Below are 15,545 nucleotides of genomic sequence, written 5' to 3'. Positions count from 1 at the left end.
TAACTAGCTCAGTATTGTCTTCACAGACTGGCAGCAGCTTTTCCAAGGTTCCAAGCAGGAGTCTCTCTTAGCCCTAACTTGGAGAAGTCAGGGAGGGAGCATGGAACTTCAATGCTCTTCCCAGAACGGCTCTATCCCCTGAGAGGAATATCTTACAGTGCTCACACTTCTCGTCTCCCATTCATATGTAACCAGGGCAGATCCCGCTTAGCTAAGGGGACAAGTCATGCTTGCTACCACAAGACCAGCTCTTGTGGAACCTGGGCCTTCATTCCCTGGCTCCACCACTGATCCAGCGGTAAAGTTTCAAGAGTCAAGAAGGAAGGCTCTTCAGTTTTGTGTAACTGCTACAAGGGGGGTTAAGTCTTATTGTGATTATCTGAACCTCCAGGATGTTCCCATAGAGCTGGAAATTTCCTCAAAACCATACCCACCAGCCCCTGGGAGGGTAATACTCCAGAGTAACTGTGTCAAACTCCTTTCTTGAGGGAGTGTCCTCAAGCTTGACAGTTTGCAGCTCTTTTTGCTGAAATGCTCCTCCTCCCTCCTAGCCAGAGTTCTGTTAGCTCTGCCCACCTGTTAACTGCCTGAGCTCACAAACATTCTGTCCCTTTGACTAACATGGGGAGGAGGGAGGCATAGGTTTTTTTCTCCAGATTTTTGCAAAACCAATCTATCTGTGGGTCACCCCAAGTCTGCCGGTATCTCCCACTTGCTCGCAAGTGCTCCAGTTCTCAATTCATACAGCTAACAACATTTCCAGCCCTTTCAGAAATGGATGGTGCGTTTGGAATGCACTCCCTGTTGAAATAAGAGCCTCCCCGTCTCTGGCAATTTTTAAAAAGGCACTGAAGACACATTTATTCACCCAGGCTTTTAACTAGATGTATGGTTTTAAAATTTTAATGTTGGTTTAAAAGGATTTTAATGTTACTGATGTTAATGTTTAAATGATTTTAACTGATTTAGTTTTGATTTTAATTAATTGATTTTAATTGTTTTAATTTTGCTGTAATTTTGCACCCTGAGCCATTTTTGGAAGGGTGGTATATAAATCAAATCAACTCTCTCTCTCTATGGTGTGTGTGTGTGTGTGGTCGGTCTCTCTCGCTCACTCTATACACACACACACCCCACATATATGGTGCGTTTGACACTCATGGTCCCATTCTGACCATTAAGGGACGTGCGCCCATGAGGACCTGCTCATATTTATATTTAGAAAGATCTCATTTTCCCTCCATTTAAAAACAAAAACAAACCTTCCTGAAAATAAAGGGGCGGGGGACTAGTGCACCAGGAGTTAGGCTTGAGTTAGAACCTCTCACCCTGTGCTAGAGGTTTTGATTTTGATTTTTTGGTGTGTGTTCCGTTGTTGCCGGAACTGTATGTTTGCAGGCACCATCATGGCTTGCTTCTCCCACCTGAAACCCGGAACGGCACAGTCTCCACCCCTCCACCTCCATCTGCCCCAGGCAATCTTGAGCACTACCAGATTACAAAGGGCAAGTAGTAACATCCAACAGCCACGTGCTTCTCTTCTTCCCCAGACAATTTGTTGCTGCTGCAATAAAACATTAGACTTGGGCAGGGCGCGGGGGGGCTGGAATGCAGGAAAGCACTAGCAGCTGCTTAAAGTAATCTAAATCCTTATTTTAGCAGCCCCCGCCGCCGGGTAAGGGCATCTCCCAGAGAAGGGTGGGCGTCGATCGCCGCACCACGCGGAGAGGTGGGTGGCGCCACTGGCGCTGGCCACGACGGAGCTCAGCTCTCTCGGGGCGGGGTGTGCGAGGAGAGGCAGGCAGAGCGCAGCATGGAGCGACTGAGTCAGGTAGGAGGCTGGCGGCCCCACGGGTCGTGACCGCCCTTCTCTTCCCGCCCGCTCCTCCCTCCGGGTGCAAGAGCCGCCTCCTCCCCTTCGCTCTTTTTCTCTCTGCAGAAAATGTCCGGGCTGCATTTCGACTTGGGACCTGCCAAGGAGCCGCTGGGCTTCATCAAGATCCTGCAATGGGTGAGTGGCGCCTGGGGGCTGCCTGGGGAGGGCGCCGCGCCTCCAAGCGAGGCGAGGCTCGGGGCGCCGCTGGAGCCGGGCCGGAGTGGCCCCTGGTGGTGGGATCGGGGCCCCCTGGTGCGCTGCGTCCGGGCCGATCGCCGTCCTCCCTCGGTGAGGTCCACCCAATCTCCCCGCGGAGAGGGGCCAGGCGCTTGCATCAAGCCCCTGACACTCGGGGGCTGTTTTTTCCTGTCCTCGGTCCGGTAGCTCGGTCGGGAAAAATACAGGCGTGGCCTCCGGCCTGCCCTTTGAGGCTTGTTTAGATGTGCAGTGCCCCTTCCCCCGCCCGCCCCATAGTTCTATTCTAGGCGGTGTCTCCCCCTTGCATACATATTTCTTGCAGGGTGGAGATGTTTGTTGGCTTTGCTTCCAAAGAAATCGTGCAAAGAACAATTTGTTATGGGGTGCTAACAAACAAAGTATTATTATTATTATTATTATTATTATTATTATTATTATTATTATTATTATTAGTCCAGATGCATTAATACACGTCACCTTCTGGTTGTGGTCCATTAATGAGAATTGCCACTTTGTACCCTCTGTGTGTGTGCGCACACACATACACACAGGTAGGCCTGCCTACAGATTTTTTTAAAAAACTTCAGTGAGTTTACTCAGCGTAGACTTCCTGGAATAGGGGACTGTCTCAGCGGAGCATGTGGCAGAGATCAGCAGAGCATGCTGTACACAAGGCAAATTTTGATCTTAAGTCAGCTTTTATAATTGCTGTGCAGACTGGCTGAGGATTATTCTTGCTCGAAAGGAAACAGTACAGGAAAATGGAACCGAGTGACTGGCCTGGCCGGGTTGAAGCCCTTCTAAGGGACGTGTGGTTGGTTGATATTTTGTGTGAATACTTACTTACTTGCTGAAGACATTTGGAGGATAGTTCTGATGTGTTGCAGGTAAAGTTGTGTGGTTGAGTTAGTGTCGATTCCTGGTGACCACAGAGCCCTGTGGTTGTCTTTGGTAAAATACAGGAGGGGTTTACCATTGCCATCTCCCACGCAGTATGAGATGATGCCTTTCAGCATCTTCCTACATCGCTGCTGCCCAATATAGGTGTTTCCCATAGTCTGGGAAACATACCAGCGGAGATTCAAACTGGCAACCTCTTGTTCCCTAGGCAAATTACTTCGCCGCTGCACCATTGCATGTACTAGTTCCCAAACTGTCACACTAGGAAGCTGCCTTATACTGAGTCAGACCCTTGGTCCATCTAGTTCAGTATGGTCTGCACAGTCTGGTAGTGGCTTTCCAAGGTTTTTGGCAGGAGTTTTTCCAATCAGCCCTACTTGGAGACACAGCAGGGGCTTCTGGCCTTGGGATCCTAGATGTTGTTGGATTATATGGCCTTTGACCATTGTGTCTGAGGATGATGGGAGTTGTAGTCCAACAACACCTGGGGACCCACGGTTCTGGATTCCTGCACTGAAATATTCTTGCACAGCTGCTCTTATTTTGTGATGGTGGAAGGTTGACTTGCTGGAATTAGGCCCTTCCCAGTTCTCTTATTCTAGGAATTCGATACATTCAGAGAGAACCACACAATATATAGTGCTTTGGGATTGCGGCTCTGTGTTTTTAACATGAGGGAGCAACTATGCAGCTCCCATACCTGCATTCTGATTAGTACATTCCTGCAAAAAAAAAATATTATATTTTTCATTTATTTTACATTCTATATCCCGCTCTTCCTCTAAGGAGCCCAGAGAGGTGTACTGCATACTTAAGTTTCTCCTCACAACAACCCTGTGAAGTAGGTTAGGCTGAGAGAGAAGTGACTGGCCCAGAGTCACCCAGCTAGTCTCATGGCTGAATGGGGATTTGAACTCGGGTCTCCCCGGTCCTAGTCCAGCACTCTAACCACTACACCATACAATTCCATGTTTGAATGCTTCTCCGTGTTTTAAAAGAATCCCTGTGCATAGAAAACTAGCTTGTTGAGGAGAAGAAGGTTTAAGTTACAACCTTTCTGCTTGCTATCATAGTTTTCTGTGGATTAGGAGGGTGTCTTTTGTTTTTAAGAGGAAGGAGCATTCAATCATTCTTTCCCCCACTGACACAGTCCTGCAGGACTACACGTACTCTTTTGAATATGTATTTATAACATTTCTGAGCCACCTTAACAGCTTGTAAGCACACTAGGCACCAAATATAAAAGCGTTTATGTATACATGTACACCCTCCCCCCCAAATTTAAAACCATTTCTAAAAGCCCAAGCTAGAAGCTAGCAAAAAAGAAAAGGGGGTGGGGGAGAAGGCCTCAATCCTCAGCTGTAAAGACTGTTGGCAGCAAGATCAGGGTACACACAAGGTCTCTCCTGTGACTTGCATAGAGGCTCTTTGCCACCTCACTTTTTTGTTTTTAAACATCCCACACCAATATTTCTCAAGTGGCAAGTGGGTTTGGGGTGCCTGGAATGCTATCAGGTGATTTGGATGTGTTTGCAAATAGTTTTGCGTGTCTTATTATTGTTAATAGGGCTTCTGATGTTCAAGTCTCAGAATTTCCCAGAATTGTATGTTGGCAGTGACAACTAGAGGAGAGGAGTTTTGAGCCCTTGGCTACTGTAAGCTCCTTTCCTTGAGGTTGCAGACAGAGCATTTTCACTTAAATTGGTTTCTGCTTAAATTGGACCATGGTGCAAACACAAATTTTATTTATTGTTCATTTTATAAGCCACCTTCCATAAAGCTCATCCCAAGGCGGTTTACAAAAGTCAATTCAATAGAATTCCACAAAATCACACTAAAACCTTAAAATCAACTAAGACCATTAAAAACATAGAATACCTTGCTTAGAAAGTTATTTCAGTTTCCTTTCCACGTGAGGTTCATTTTTGTACGCAGAACCGAACCTCCGGTGGAAAGGAAACTGAAAGAACTTTCCAGCCAAAATAGTTCCATTTAAAACAGAAGGTCTTATGTAAACATAAAGTGTGTAAAGACCTAACTGAAATAAACGATGCAAGGTTTCAAGTACTGAGGCAGGCTGGCACAAGGGAGGATGGTTTCCCCCCACTTCTGCATGGAGAATGGAAGTTCTCAAGGTTTTTTTTTGGTAGTAGGCTTCATTTCATGAAGCCTGAGGAAACACTGTATTGGTTATTGGTGACGAGAACAGCTCTTTCAGTGTACTACACTTCAGTTTGGTTCTCTTTGATTTTAATGTTCCTCTTCTGAGTTCCCACCCAGCAAAGTGTTTGAGCAGGGTGCAGGAATGAAGAATGTGTAACCTGTTGCAGTTGTGTACTAAGCAGCCCAGGAGAAAGCTTCCAGTATGGGAGCTTTCTCCTGGCTGACAATCTGTACATTTTTTTTTCTGGTAGTCCATCTGCTTCCTGGGCTACCTGCTGGGATTTCCTGTCCACTGCCAGTTGCCAAGGAGGCCTTCTGGTCCAAAGATCTCATGACCAGCCTGCAGCAAGAGATATTGGATATCTAGTGCTGAATGCAATGGGGGAAATGGCATTTTCAAGATAAACACATTGACTTTAAAAAGAATTATCTAAACAGAAAAGGAGAAAAACAATCAACTCAACATTTAATTCTGTCTACCATGTATTGAATGCTGCCCCGCCCCGAAATCCTCACTATTCCTGTTCACAGCATATTTTTATTTGTTGTTCGCTATCTTTGTTAGCCACCCCACAACGAATTGTTCTCTGGGTGGCTTACAACACAACATTAAAACATGAGATTAAAAACATACAACACATTAAATCTTAACAGACCAAAAAAGTAGGAGAAAGAAAATACAATACAAAAGAATTTAAAAATATATTTCTTTTAAAATCAGATCCAAATTTTAAAGGATTTAAAACAGGGATTTTCAGATGTTGACTACAACTCCCAGCATCCCCAGCTGCAATGGGCTTTGGCCATTGGCCATCTGGGAATTCCTGTTACCGGGAACATGGGTTCACAGTTTCAGATGACATGCAAAAGCCAAATTGCTAGTTCAGGGTGTTGGGTGGAGATGATATTGGCCATATCATCTGAACCCATCAGTGCCTGAATATTTTATTCCGCCCTACTTAGAGTTCTGAACTTGACATCTGTAACCAAGATTTGAAGTTGGTTACAGATGTCAGGTTCGGAATCACAAGTAGAGCGGAAGATGTCGACATTACTGGAGGATGGGCTTGCCACCGAGCTCCAAGAACAGACGGTGCAGCTTTGTGCATGAGTTTCCCGCTCAGACATGATTGTAACCACAAGATTGCTCAAGGTTTGGTGAGAATCAACTTTGAATTATTTAATTACAGGAGAACCTCATTACTTGCGGGGGGCAAGGTCTGTTCCTTGCCTACTGCCTTGAGTAATGAGGCATTATGTATGTATAGTACGTAGTACACCGCTCTGGGCCCTTGGAGGAAGAATGGGATATAAATGTTAAATAAATAAATAAAATTAGCGCTATGGGGAAAGTAGGGGGGATTTAAAGTGGCAAAACAGCCCCCAAATGACCCAAAACTCACTGTGGTGTGCTCTGCAGGCACCCAATGTGCCCAGAAATGCCCTCCAAAGAGTGAAATGCCCCTGAAAATTGCAAAAAATTGTGGGGGAAAGTCCGTGTTTTTTATTTATTTAATGAGCCACAAAATGGCTCCTCCTGCCTCTTCCTGGGCTCTGTGAAACAAAATGGCAGGTGGAGGTGACCCCGCCCCCCTCAGCAGTCACTTTCAGCCCTCTAGGAACTGCAGACACATGGGATTCAACCCCTTCATATCCATTGATAAAGAAAGAGGGTATCAATGAGACACCCTGCGGATATGCAGAACTGTGAATAGCAGTTCCGTGAATAACGAGGTTCTCCTGTATGTGGTCTGTTTCCTTGGGTCCAATTGGTCCTTGAGCAGCCCAGACTTGAACAAGAACCTAGGCTTCTGAACCCCTTGATTTCCCTTAACCCAGGGCTGAAGAAATTTTGTCCCAGTTTCATCAGCCAGACAAAATATTTTACTCCCCAAGCTATGTTCATTGTTCATCAGTACCTTTTTCACTCGTCGGGCATCATTTTTCACTCGTCACAGACTAGTAGGCTAGTAGATTTCTGTAGCCCTGCCTTAACTTATAGGAAGGATTTTTCAAATATGAGAATCTCTTACAGGCTGAATCCTCCCAGACCATATAGGGCAGGGGTGGGTGACCTGCGGCTCTCCAACTGTTGGACTTCAAGAAATCTCTTCTTGCCCAGCTATGGTTTTGCCGCTGGAGAGCCTCATGTTGCCGCCCCCTGGTATAGGGCTTTAAAAGTCTATACCAGGTGTCCCCAAACTGCGGCCCTCCAGATGTTGCTGAACTACAACTCCCAGCATCCCTAGACACAATTTTTTTTTTGTGGCTGGGTATGCTGGAAGTTGTAGTTCAGCACCATCGGGAGGGCTGCAGTTTGGGGATGCCTGGTCTATACTAAAGGGTCAGATTAACCTCTTTGCCGCCATGGGAGAGGGGTGTGTGTGTGTGTGTGTGTTTGCTTGCTCACGCCCCCTTTGCAAGGACGGGACGGATGTTACTGAAGGGGAGGGGCTGCCTCTGGGAAAAATCATGGGTGGCACTTGAAATGGTAAAGGTGGGGTACACTTCCCTCCACGCCCCCCTCCACCCTCCCTGCAGTTAGCCACTGACAGTGTAACATCCCTCTGCAACAGCGGCAGATTTCATAAACAAAAAGGGGGATTTCCTCTCACATCCCCCGTCCTCACAGCTATCGCAGCCCGCAGAGGCACCCCGCAAAATTTGAGGCGTGGCAACTCCTCAAATTTTGCTGCCATAGGCAGATGCCTCCTCTGCCTATGCCTTAATCTGCCTCTGACTCAAGGCAAATCTTTGGTTCCAGACTTGGAGGCTCATATAAATTGTATTGGTGCCCACGTTTTTCCTGAAGCTAGAATCCCCAGGCTACACTTGTTTTTCTCCTCCATCTCTATCCACGTGTTGCACGTGACCCTTTTCAGCAGGAGAAAAAGCCTAGTGGACACCCTTGTCCTTCTGGCTTTGCCTTCCTCTGACAGCCACATGGTACCCTTTGAATTATATGTTTCAGGAAACTTCCTCAACTTTTTTCATGGGCAATAAAGATATGCACTTAATGACTTTTTCTTGGAGCTAAGCATCAGGAAGGAAAAATTCGTGTATGGGACAGCTGAGATGGGAAGATAGAAACCTGATTTCTCTGCATTAAGTTGTGGTTGTGTTGTAGACTGGGGACAATGCCGAATATTTATATACCACTTCTAAAAAAAAAAGTTCCCAAAGCGGTTTAAAGGTAAAGTGTGCTGTCAAGTCACTTTTGACTCCTGGCGCCCACAGAGCCCTGTGGTTTTCTTTTGGTAGAATACAGGAGGGGTTAACCATTGCCTCCTCCCGCGCAGCATGAGATGATGCCTTTCAGCATCTTCCTATATCGCTGCTGCCCGATATAGTAATAGCAGGGATTCGAACCGGCAACCTTCTGCTTGTTAGTCGAACATTTTTCCGCTGTGCCATTAGGTGGCTTACATAGATATAAATAAATAAAATGGCTCCCTGTTCCCAAAGGTCTCGCAATCTACAAAAAGAAACGTAAGAGACACCTGCAACAGCCACTGGAGGGATGCTGTGCTGGGGATGGACAGGGCCAGTTGCTCTCCCCCTGCTCAGTAAAGAGAATCACCAATTCAGAATCACCAATTCTCAGTAAAGAGAATCAAGCAAAAAGGGTGCTGCTTTGATCATTTTTGCAGGGAGGTAAACCAAGAGGCCCTGTTGTGTGTCTGATTCCCAGATGAATCCAGGAGGAGATTTGAGCACCTTCCATTAGATTACCCATTTCACCCAAATCACTACGTGTAAATAACTGCTGGTATAATTCCAAGATCCGCTCTACAGATGCAACGTGTATTCTTGCTGCTTCTCACGGAAGTGCCACACCCTAGAGAAAGACCAGGACTAACCTGCCCTCATTTTGTTGCTTTCACAGTTTGCTGGAAAGCCTCCATTTTTGGATTTCAGAACAGTAGGTGGCGTGAGCACCTGTAAACCCACAAAGAAATGGCTCTGCTGAGGAATTATAAGACTTTCTTTTTGTTCCTCTGCAAAGTGGCTTTTTTGCTCGGCATGTCCGGGAGATCTGTTTCCAGGGAGCACCAGGCTTCTCAGGCATGGGAAATAATTTGATGCAGACATCTGAGAACTTTATTGTGTTTTCAAGCACTGCACAGATTAGAATTTTTTTTTTTACTGGTGTTTGAAAACCTGATTCTGTCCAGTCCACTGCACAAGCAATACTCAGTGGAAGGAATTCGAGTTCCTGTCTTATCTCGGGTGTCCCACACCTACAAATTCAAATTCTTTAGTCTCTGATGGAGACTCTCATTTCTTGAGGTTTGAGATGCACGAGTTGGCTGTTTCATTAGAAGTAGAAGGAGTTCAGGAGAGAAGAATGGGAACCTGGAGATACATAGATAAGAACCGTTTCCTGCTGGGAAGGATACAAGTGATGGGTGAGATACTGGGCGAGAACCTTGCTGAAGTCTTGTTGTGCCCTAGATGGTTAAACACCCAGCTTCTTCAGGGCTTACCTTCTTTTTTCCGTTTAATGGAAGTGAACATTCTCAGCATTCCATGTGGAATTTCAAGCATGCCACATTGAGAGGGGGAAATAGTCCTGTTTATGCCTGTCCTCTCGGTGCAGGAATTGGAGCAATTTTGAATTCTGCCTTAAGGTATCAGATTCCAGAGTTACACCAGCAATGGAATACCACTGGTGTTTATAAATCCAGTGTGGCATTTGTCTATATCAGGGCTGCTCAACTTTGGCCCTCCTGCAGATGTTGGCCTACAACTCCCATAATCCTTGGTTGTTGGCCACTGTGGCTGGGGATTATGGGAGTTGTGGTCCAAAAATAGCGGGGGGGGGGGGTGAAGTTGAGCAGGCCTGGCCTGCATCATAGGAACATAGGCAGCTACAATATACTGAGTCAAACCAATGGTCCATCTAACCAGAGGAGCTCTTACCCTGGGACTTTGGGACCGAAGTCCAGGGCCTCCACACCCTCTGGGTGCCCCAAAATCGTCTTTAGTCTTTCCTGGGTGGTATGGTTTGTGCCCTCAAGAACCTGTGTGTTAAAAATGATGCTTAACTTGCAGTAGGGGTGGGTGGGTCTCCAAAGGCCTTTAGGTCCAGGCTCCAAAATTACCTTGGTGCACCTCTGCATCTAGCTTAATATTGTCTACACTGTGTAAACAACACTATGCAATACTGTGACAGAGATGTAGGTTTTGGGTGGTATAAAAATATGTTTAAATAAATAAATACACAGACTGGCAGCAACTTCTTCAAGGTTGCAGGCAGGAGTCTCCCTCAGCCCTATCTTGGAGATACTGCCAGGGAGGGAACCTGGAACCTAGATGCTCTTTCCCAGAGTGGCCCCATCCCCTGAGGGGAATTTCTTGCAGTGCTCACATGTAGTCTCCCATTCAAGTGCAACCAGTGTGGACCCTGCTTAGCAAGTTTGAATCCCTGCTGTTATGTTTCCCAGACTATGGGAAACACCTATATCGCGCAGCAGTGATGTGGGAAGATGCTGAAAGGCATCATCTCATACTACATGGGAGATGGCAATGGTCAACCCCTCCTGTATTCTACCAAAGACAACCACAGGGCTCTGTGGGCACCAGGAGTTGACACCGACTCAACGGCACACTTTACTTTACCACAAGACCAGCTCTCCTGGTTGTGCTTACAACAGTTATAATTAAAGGGGCATGGTGGTGCCTTCTGCTCTATGCAGCAATATTTGAGGGACTTTGGGAGGTGGTGGGGAGCACAGCATGTCTTTGCACTCCTCTTCCACCCCCAAAATATGAGAAAAGAGTGAGGGGCTGAGATGGGCTCGCCTTCCGTCCTTGGCCTTCAAGGAGCTCTGGCAACACACAGGTACAAATGATTTCTTGCTTACCATTTTTGCACCCCCTTGCAAACCGTTTTGCAGGCGTGTGTAAAAGCTTTAGTGTGTGCTTGCTGCAAGCATGCACTCCCCAGCGTTGTGTCCTGTATGCGCAGGCACCAGGGAGCAGTGTTCCCTTCTAATTTTTTTCAGCTCTGTGCAGAAGGAGCGTTGTTCTGGGCGGCAGTATCAAGGCAGTGTGTGCACACCTGCATTCAGAGTGAATGAATCATTTATTGAATTTGTATGCCACCCAAAACCTCCATCTCTGGCATATTGTGGCAATGAGTTTTCACAGGTATTTACCCTTCTTCATCAGATAAATGGGCAGAAAAGTAGTGAGGATGGGGATATGTATTGCATGCAGAGATGTGAGCTAGAACATTTTCCAGAAAATGTTTCCCTACTTTATTTTTCAGTGGGAAAGTTTCTATTTGCAAATCTCTTCTTGGCTACTTGAAGAGCTTGAGATGCGGTGAGGGGAAACTAATAAGGTGGAAGTGTTTTTTTTTTAACTGCATAAATAGGTTAAAAACACCTGCCAAATCAGATCACAATCTATTTATGGCATCAAGAAAACTTTTATAGTGTTGCTGTTTTAAGGAAAAAATTAATATACATTTTGGGCAAATGAGGAAACTTGTACGGGAAAAACGGAGGCACAGTTCAGTTCAGTTTATTATTTACGGTCACTGACCAAACCATAACACAAATATACAACACATACACAATTTAACTTTCCTTCATAACAGTCGGGGAAGTGCGTACTCTAAATGTAACAAAATATAACAATATAACAAAACTTTGCTACTGTATTAGAGACAGAGGAGACTCTATCTGAAAGTAGACACTTCACTAAATGATCATCAGATTGGCCTGGCAATCTGGACCGTATAGGAGAAATTAAATGATGTCTGAACTCCCGATAAAATTTACGATATAATAAAATATGAGCTACTGCTTTAACTTCACCAGAATCACAATGACACAGTCGAGCCTCCAAGGGAAGATGTTGAAATCTCCCAGTCAATAAGGCAGATGGAAGAGCATTGAATCTGGCTCTTGAAAGAGCCCATCGAAACTTGCTAAAAGTTGTATTGTACAGATATGAAGCAGGAGAAAGACCAACCCTGGTCCTTAAAACTTTATAAAACTTGGGCAAACAAGCCCAATCATTTTGAATCTCAATGTCTTCTAATCTCTGGCGGACTACTTTTTCTTAGCACTCAAGTTCAGTTCCAATAACAGCTCAGGGGATAATCCCATAGAAAAAGGTTTATTGATCACTGTTAGGCACCAGGCCGGCTGTGGATCCACCAAGAGAAACATGGGAATTAGCCCTACCAGTCGCAGATGTATTTTTAGCCAATAATAAATAATTTGAAGCTGGCCCTTAGTAGTCCCGCCTCCATGCGTATAACCACATTGGCAGGACATCTCGGTGTTCCAAAAAAGAGCTCTCAAAAAACGTGTCTGTATACTCTCTAAAGCAGCAAAATTATTGTAAGGGCCTAACTGAATGCCATACAAAATCTCTTCATATTTATAAAATGACAAATATATACTTGCATTCTACTAGCATATATACATTCCTGGATACAACTGCATATCTATCCCTCTCCGTTTGAGGATGTTTGGTAACTTGCGTAACCCAACTGTAGTTATGCATCATCTTGCTCTTCACAAAATGCTGGCCACGGTTACAAGTTAGATGCACTGGATTTTGAGGATTTTTTGAAGTGTGGTTTAAAATTACATCTCTTTTGCCTCATCAGAACGTGTTGGACTATGCACGATGCACCAAATATCAGCTTTTTGTTTTGTCCTTTGCAAGATTCCAGGACAAATTCACGTAGCTTGTATTTTATTTCCCAGCAACTTTGGCAAGATTTCCTTCTGGGGGTCACAATTCCTGGCTACTTAATATGAGGTGCCGGACCTGAAGCTTTGAGGTAGAAGGAGGTACAGTTGTCAAAAAGTGTGGAAGCCCCTGCACTGTTTGAACACCCAACATAGGCTATACTACAATCATAGGAAGCTGCGTCAGACCATTGGTCCATCTAGCTCAGTATCGTCTTCATTCTCCAAGGTTGTAGGCAGGAGTCTCTCTCAGCCCTATCTTGGAGATGCCAGAGAAGGAACCTTCTACATGCAGGTGTGTAGATGCTCCCTGCAGTGGCCCCATCTACTAAGGGAAAAATTTCTCAGTGTTGTCATGTAGTCTCCCATGCACATGCAGGCCGTGCTTGGCAAAAGGGACAATTTGTGCTTGCTACCACAAGGCCAGCTGTCCTCCTTCTGTATGTGGACAGCTTCAGTGCAGAGTGTTCCTAGTAATGTCTTTGCATTGAGTAATACTTGTGTAAGCCTGGGTTGAGGAGGAAGCTCAGAGAGGCACAAGGAAATTACCAAAGTCACGGGGGCAGGGATGTGATTCCTGTTCTCGCCTCGTACATTCCACAATCGAGAGCTGATCTTGTGGTAGCAAGCATGACTTGTCCCCTTAGCTAAGCAGGGTCCACCCTGGTTACATAGGAATGGGAGACTTAATGTGTGACCACCATAAGATATTCCCCTCAGAGGATGGAGAAGAGCATCTAGGTTCCACATTCCATCCCTGGCAGCATCTCCAAGATAGGGCTGAGAGATTCCTGCCTGCAACCTTGGAGAAGCCGCTGCCAGTCTGTGAAGACAATACTGAGCTAGATAGACCAATGGTCTGACTCAGTATATGGAAGTTTCCTATGTCCCCCGTTCTCCAGGCTCAGCCTTTGGAGCAGATGATTTTAAAGGCACCGAAGAAATCTAACATTTTGGGGGTCAGAGTTCTCCTAAAAAGAGAAAGCGGCGCAGGGAGACCAGAGCCAGAACTGAAAGCCCTAGGCTCAGTGAGAGGCTCCTGATTCAAGCGGTCAAAAACGAAAGTGCACCATCTTAAACCGCTGCCTCATGAGGGGGATGACCAGCGCCCTTTGCACAATGTCCAGGCGTCCTTGGCCTCACCTGGTACGGGCTCAGCGGTTGAGGGGGAACCGGGTGGCCCACGCATTCCCTCCCCGCTGCCCAGGGGTTCCCCATCGCCTGGCGTTCCATCTGATGCCTCCATTGCCTCTCCGATAAACATTTGCTGGTCAATGACTGAATAAACTTATATCTATCTATCTCCGATAAACATGAGTACCCTTCCCCCTGCTCCCCGAGGGCCACTAATTGGCTCAGAGAATTCTTCCAGAGGGAATTTATGCCGAATTGCCCAGGTATTGAGCCACCTGCGGCTCTGGATGTGTTGACTCCTGTGCCTCCAGCTAGGCTTTCGCCTGTGGGCCCTGCAGTGTGCTCGGCGATGCATTGTGGGATATCTGGAGGCCAAGACGTGTCTTCCCAGCTCTCCGGAGATGGATCATGTCAGCATGCAGAAAAGGGGAGGTTGCAGTTCTGCAGGGTTGGGCTTCTTGCAGCAAGCTGGCCTGCCAAGCCTTCTGACTGAGGGGGCGAGGCAGTTCTGCATTTATCTGCTTTAACAATTTGTGCTCCACAATTCTTCATAAACAAGCACAGGGCAGCTAACAGGAATAAGACATTAACACACATACATTCTTGCCAAAATGCCCCAGATCATAAAACTATTGTAAAAGCATCAGCATTTAAAAAAAAAATCTAACAATTGTTTAAACACACAGACACACACACCAAGCAGTTAAAAGGCTCTGTGGGGAAAAGAGCTTTTCAGTTGCCATTTAGAAATAGCTAAGGAAGAAGCTAGTCTTATCTCCCCGAAGAGGGAATTCTTGAGGTTTGGTGTCACCACTAAAAAGGCCTTGGTACCCTCCAACCAGATTTTGGCTAAAGGTGAGCCAAAGAGCAAGGCCTCTAAAGCTGACCCAAGGGCTCAGGCAACTTTATACAGAAATGGTCGGTCTGAGCGACTACCAGGGAGACCTGGGTTTGAATCCCCATTCATCCACGAAGCTCACTGGATGAATTTAGGCCAGTCACTTACCTCTCAGCTTACCTCACCAGGCTGTTGTGAGGCTAAAGAAATAACCCTGAGCTCCTTGGAAGAATAATAAATAAATAAAAAGGCCATCGAATGCAAACCTGCTGTGTACTTTTTAGATTGTCAGCCCTTTGGGGACAGGGATCCATTTAATTAATTAATTAATTAATTAATTAGATTGTCTATGTAAACTGTTCTGGAAACTTTTGTTGAAAAGCAGTATATAAATATTTATTGTTGTTGCTACCTCCTTATATGTACCTGGAAAAAATGCACTGATACATCCATCTCTCCCTCCCTCTCTCTCTCTTTGTGGTCTTGGTACTTTGTAGATTTTCTCCATCTTTGCGTTTGCCACCTGTGGAGGTTACAGTGGATACACTTCAATTAATGTCAACTGCAAGGTCTTAAACCAGACTCTTCAGGCTAATTTTTCTTATCCATTCAGGTAAGAGCATTTATCCCTCTGGGGAGCAGGGCGGCCTTGGCAGAAAGAGAGGTCTTGAAGTACTCCCACAGTCCAAGCGTTTCCCCTTGGAAGCCGGGGCGTGGGGAG

The 15,545-nt window shown here is 45.9% G+C and overlaps 1 protein-coding gene across 2 annotated transcripts in view; it reads left to right on the top strand.

Moving 5' to 3' along the window:
- LOC128332573 (synaptophysin-like protein 1) overlaps positions 1-15,545 on the top strand; it is a 31,808-nt gene that overhangs the window by 2,469 nt on the left and 13,794 nt on the right. Inside the window, exons 2-4 of one of the 2 annotated variants that reach the window (XM_053266994.1) lie at positions 1,660-1,831; positions 1,940-2,011; positions 15,322-15,437. In XM_053266994.1, coding sequence (XP_053122969.1) covers positions 1,660-1,831; positions 1,940-2,011; positions 15,322-15,437 — 360 coding nt within the window. The remainder of the gene's footprint in view (positions 1-1,659; positions 1,832-1,939; positions 2,012-15,321; positions 15,438-15,545) is intronic. The other variant, XM_053266995.1, reaches the window with a different exon arrangement.

Source organism: Hemicordylus capensis, chromosome 7, assembly GCF_027244095.1.
Source record: "Hemicordylus capensis ecotype Gifberg chromosome 7, rHemCap1.1.pri, whole genome shotgun sequence".
Classification (NCBI taxonomy): domain Eukaryota; kingdom Metazoa; phylum Chordata; class Lepidosauria; order Squamata; family Cordylidae; genus Hemicordylus; species Hemicordylus capensis.
Note: the sequence above shows the minus strand (reverse complement) of the source record. Positions and strands in the feature narration are given on the sequence as shown.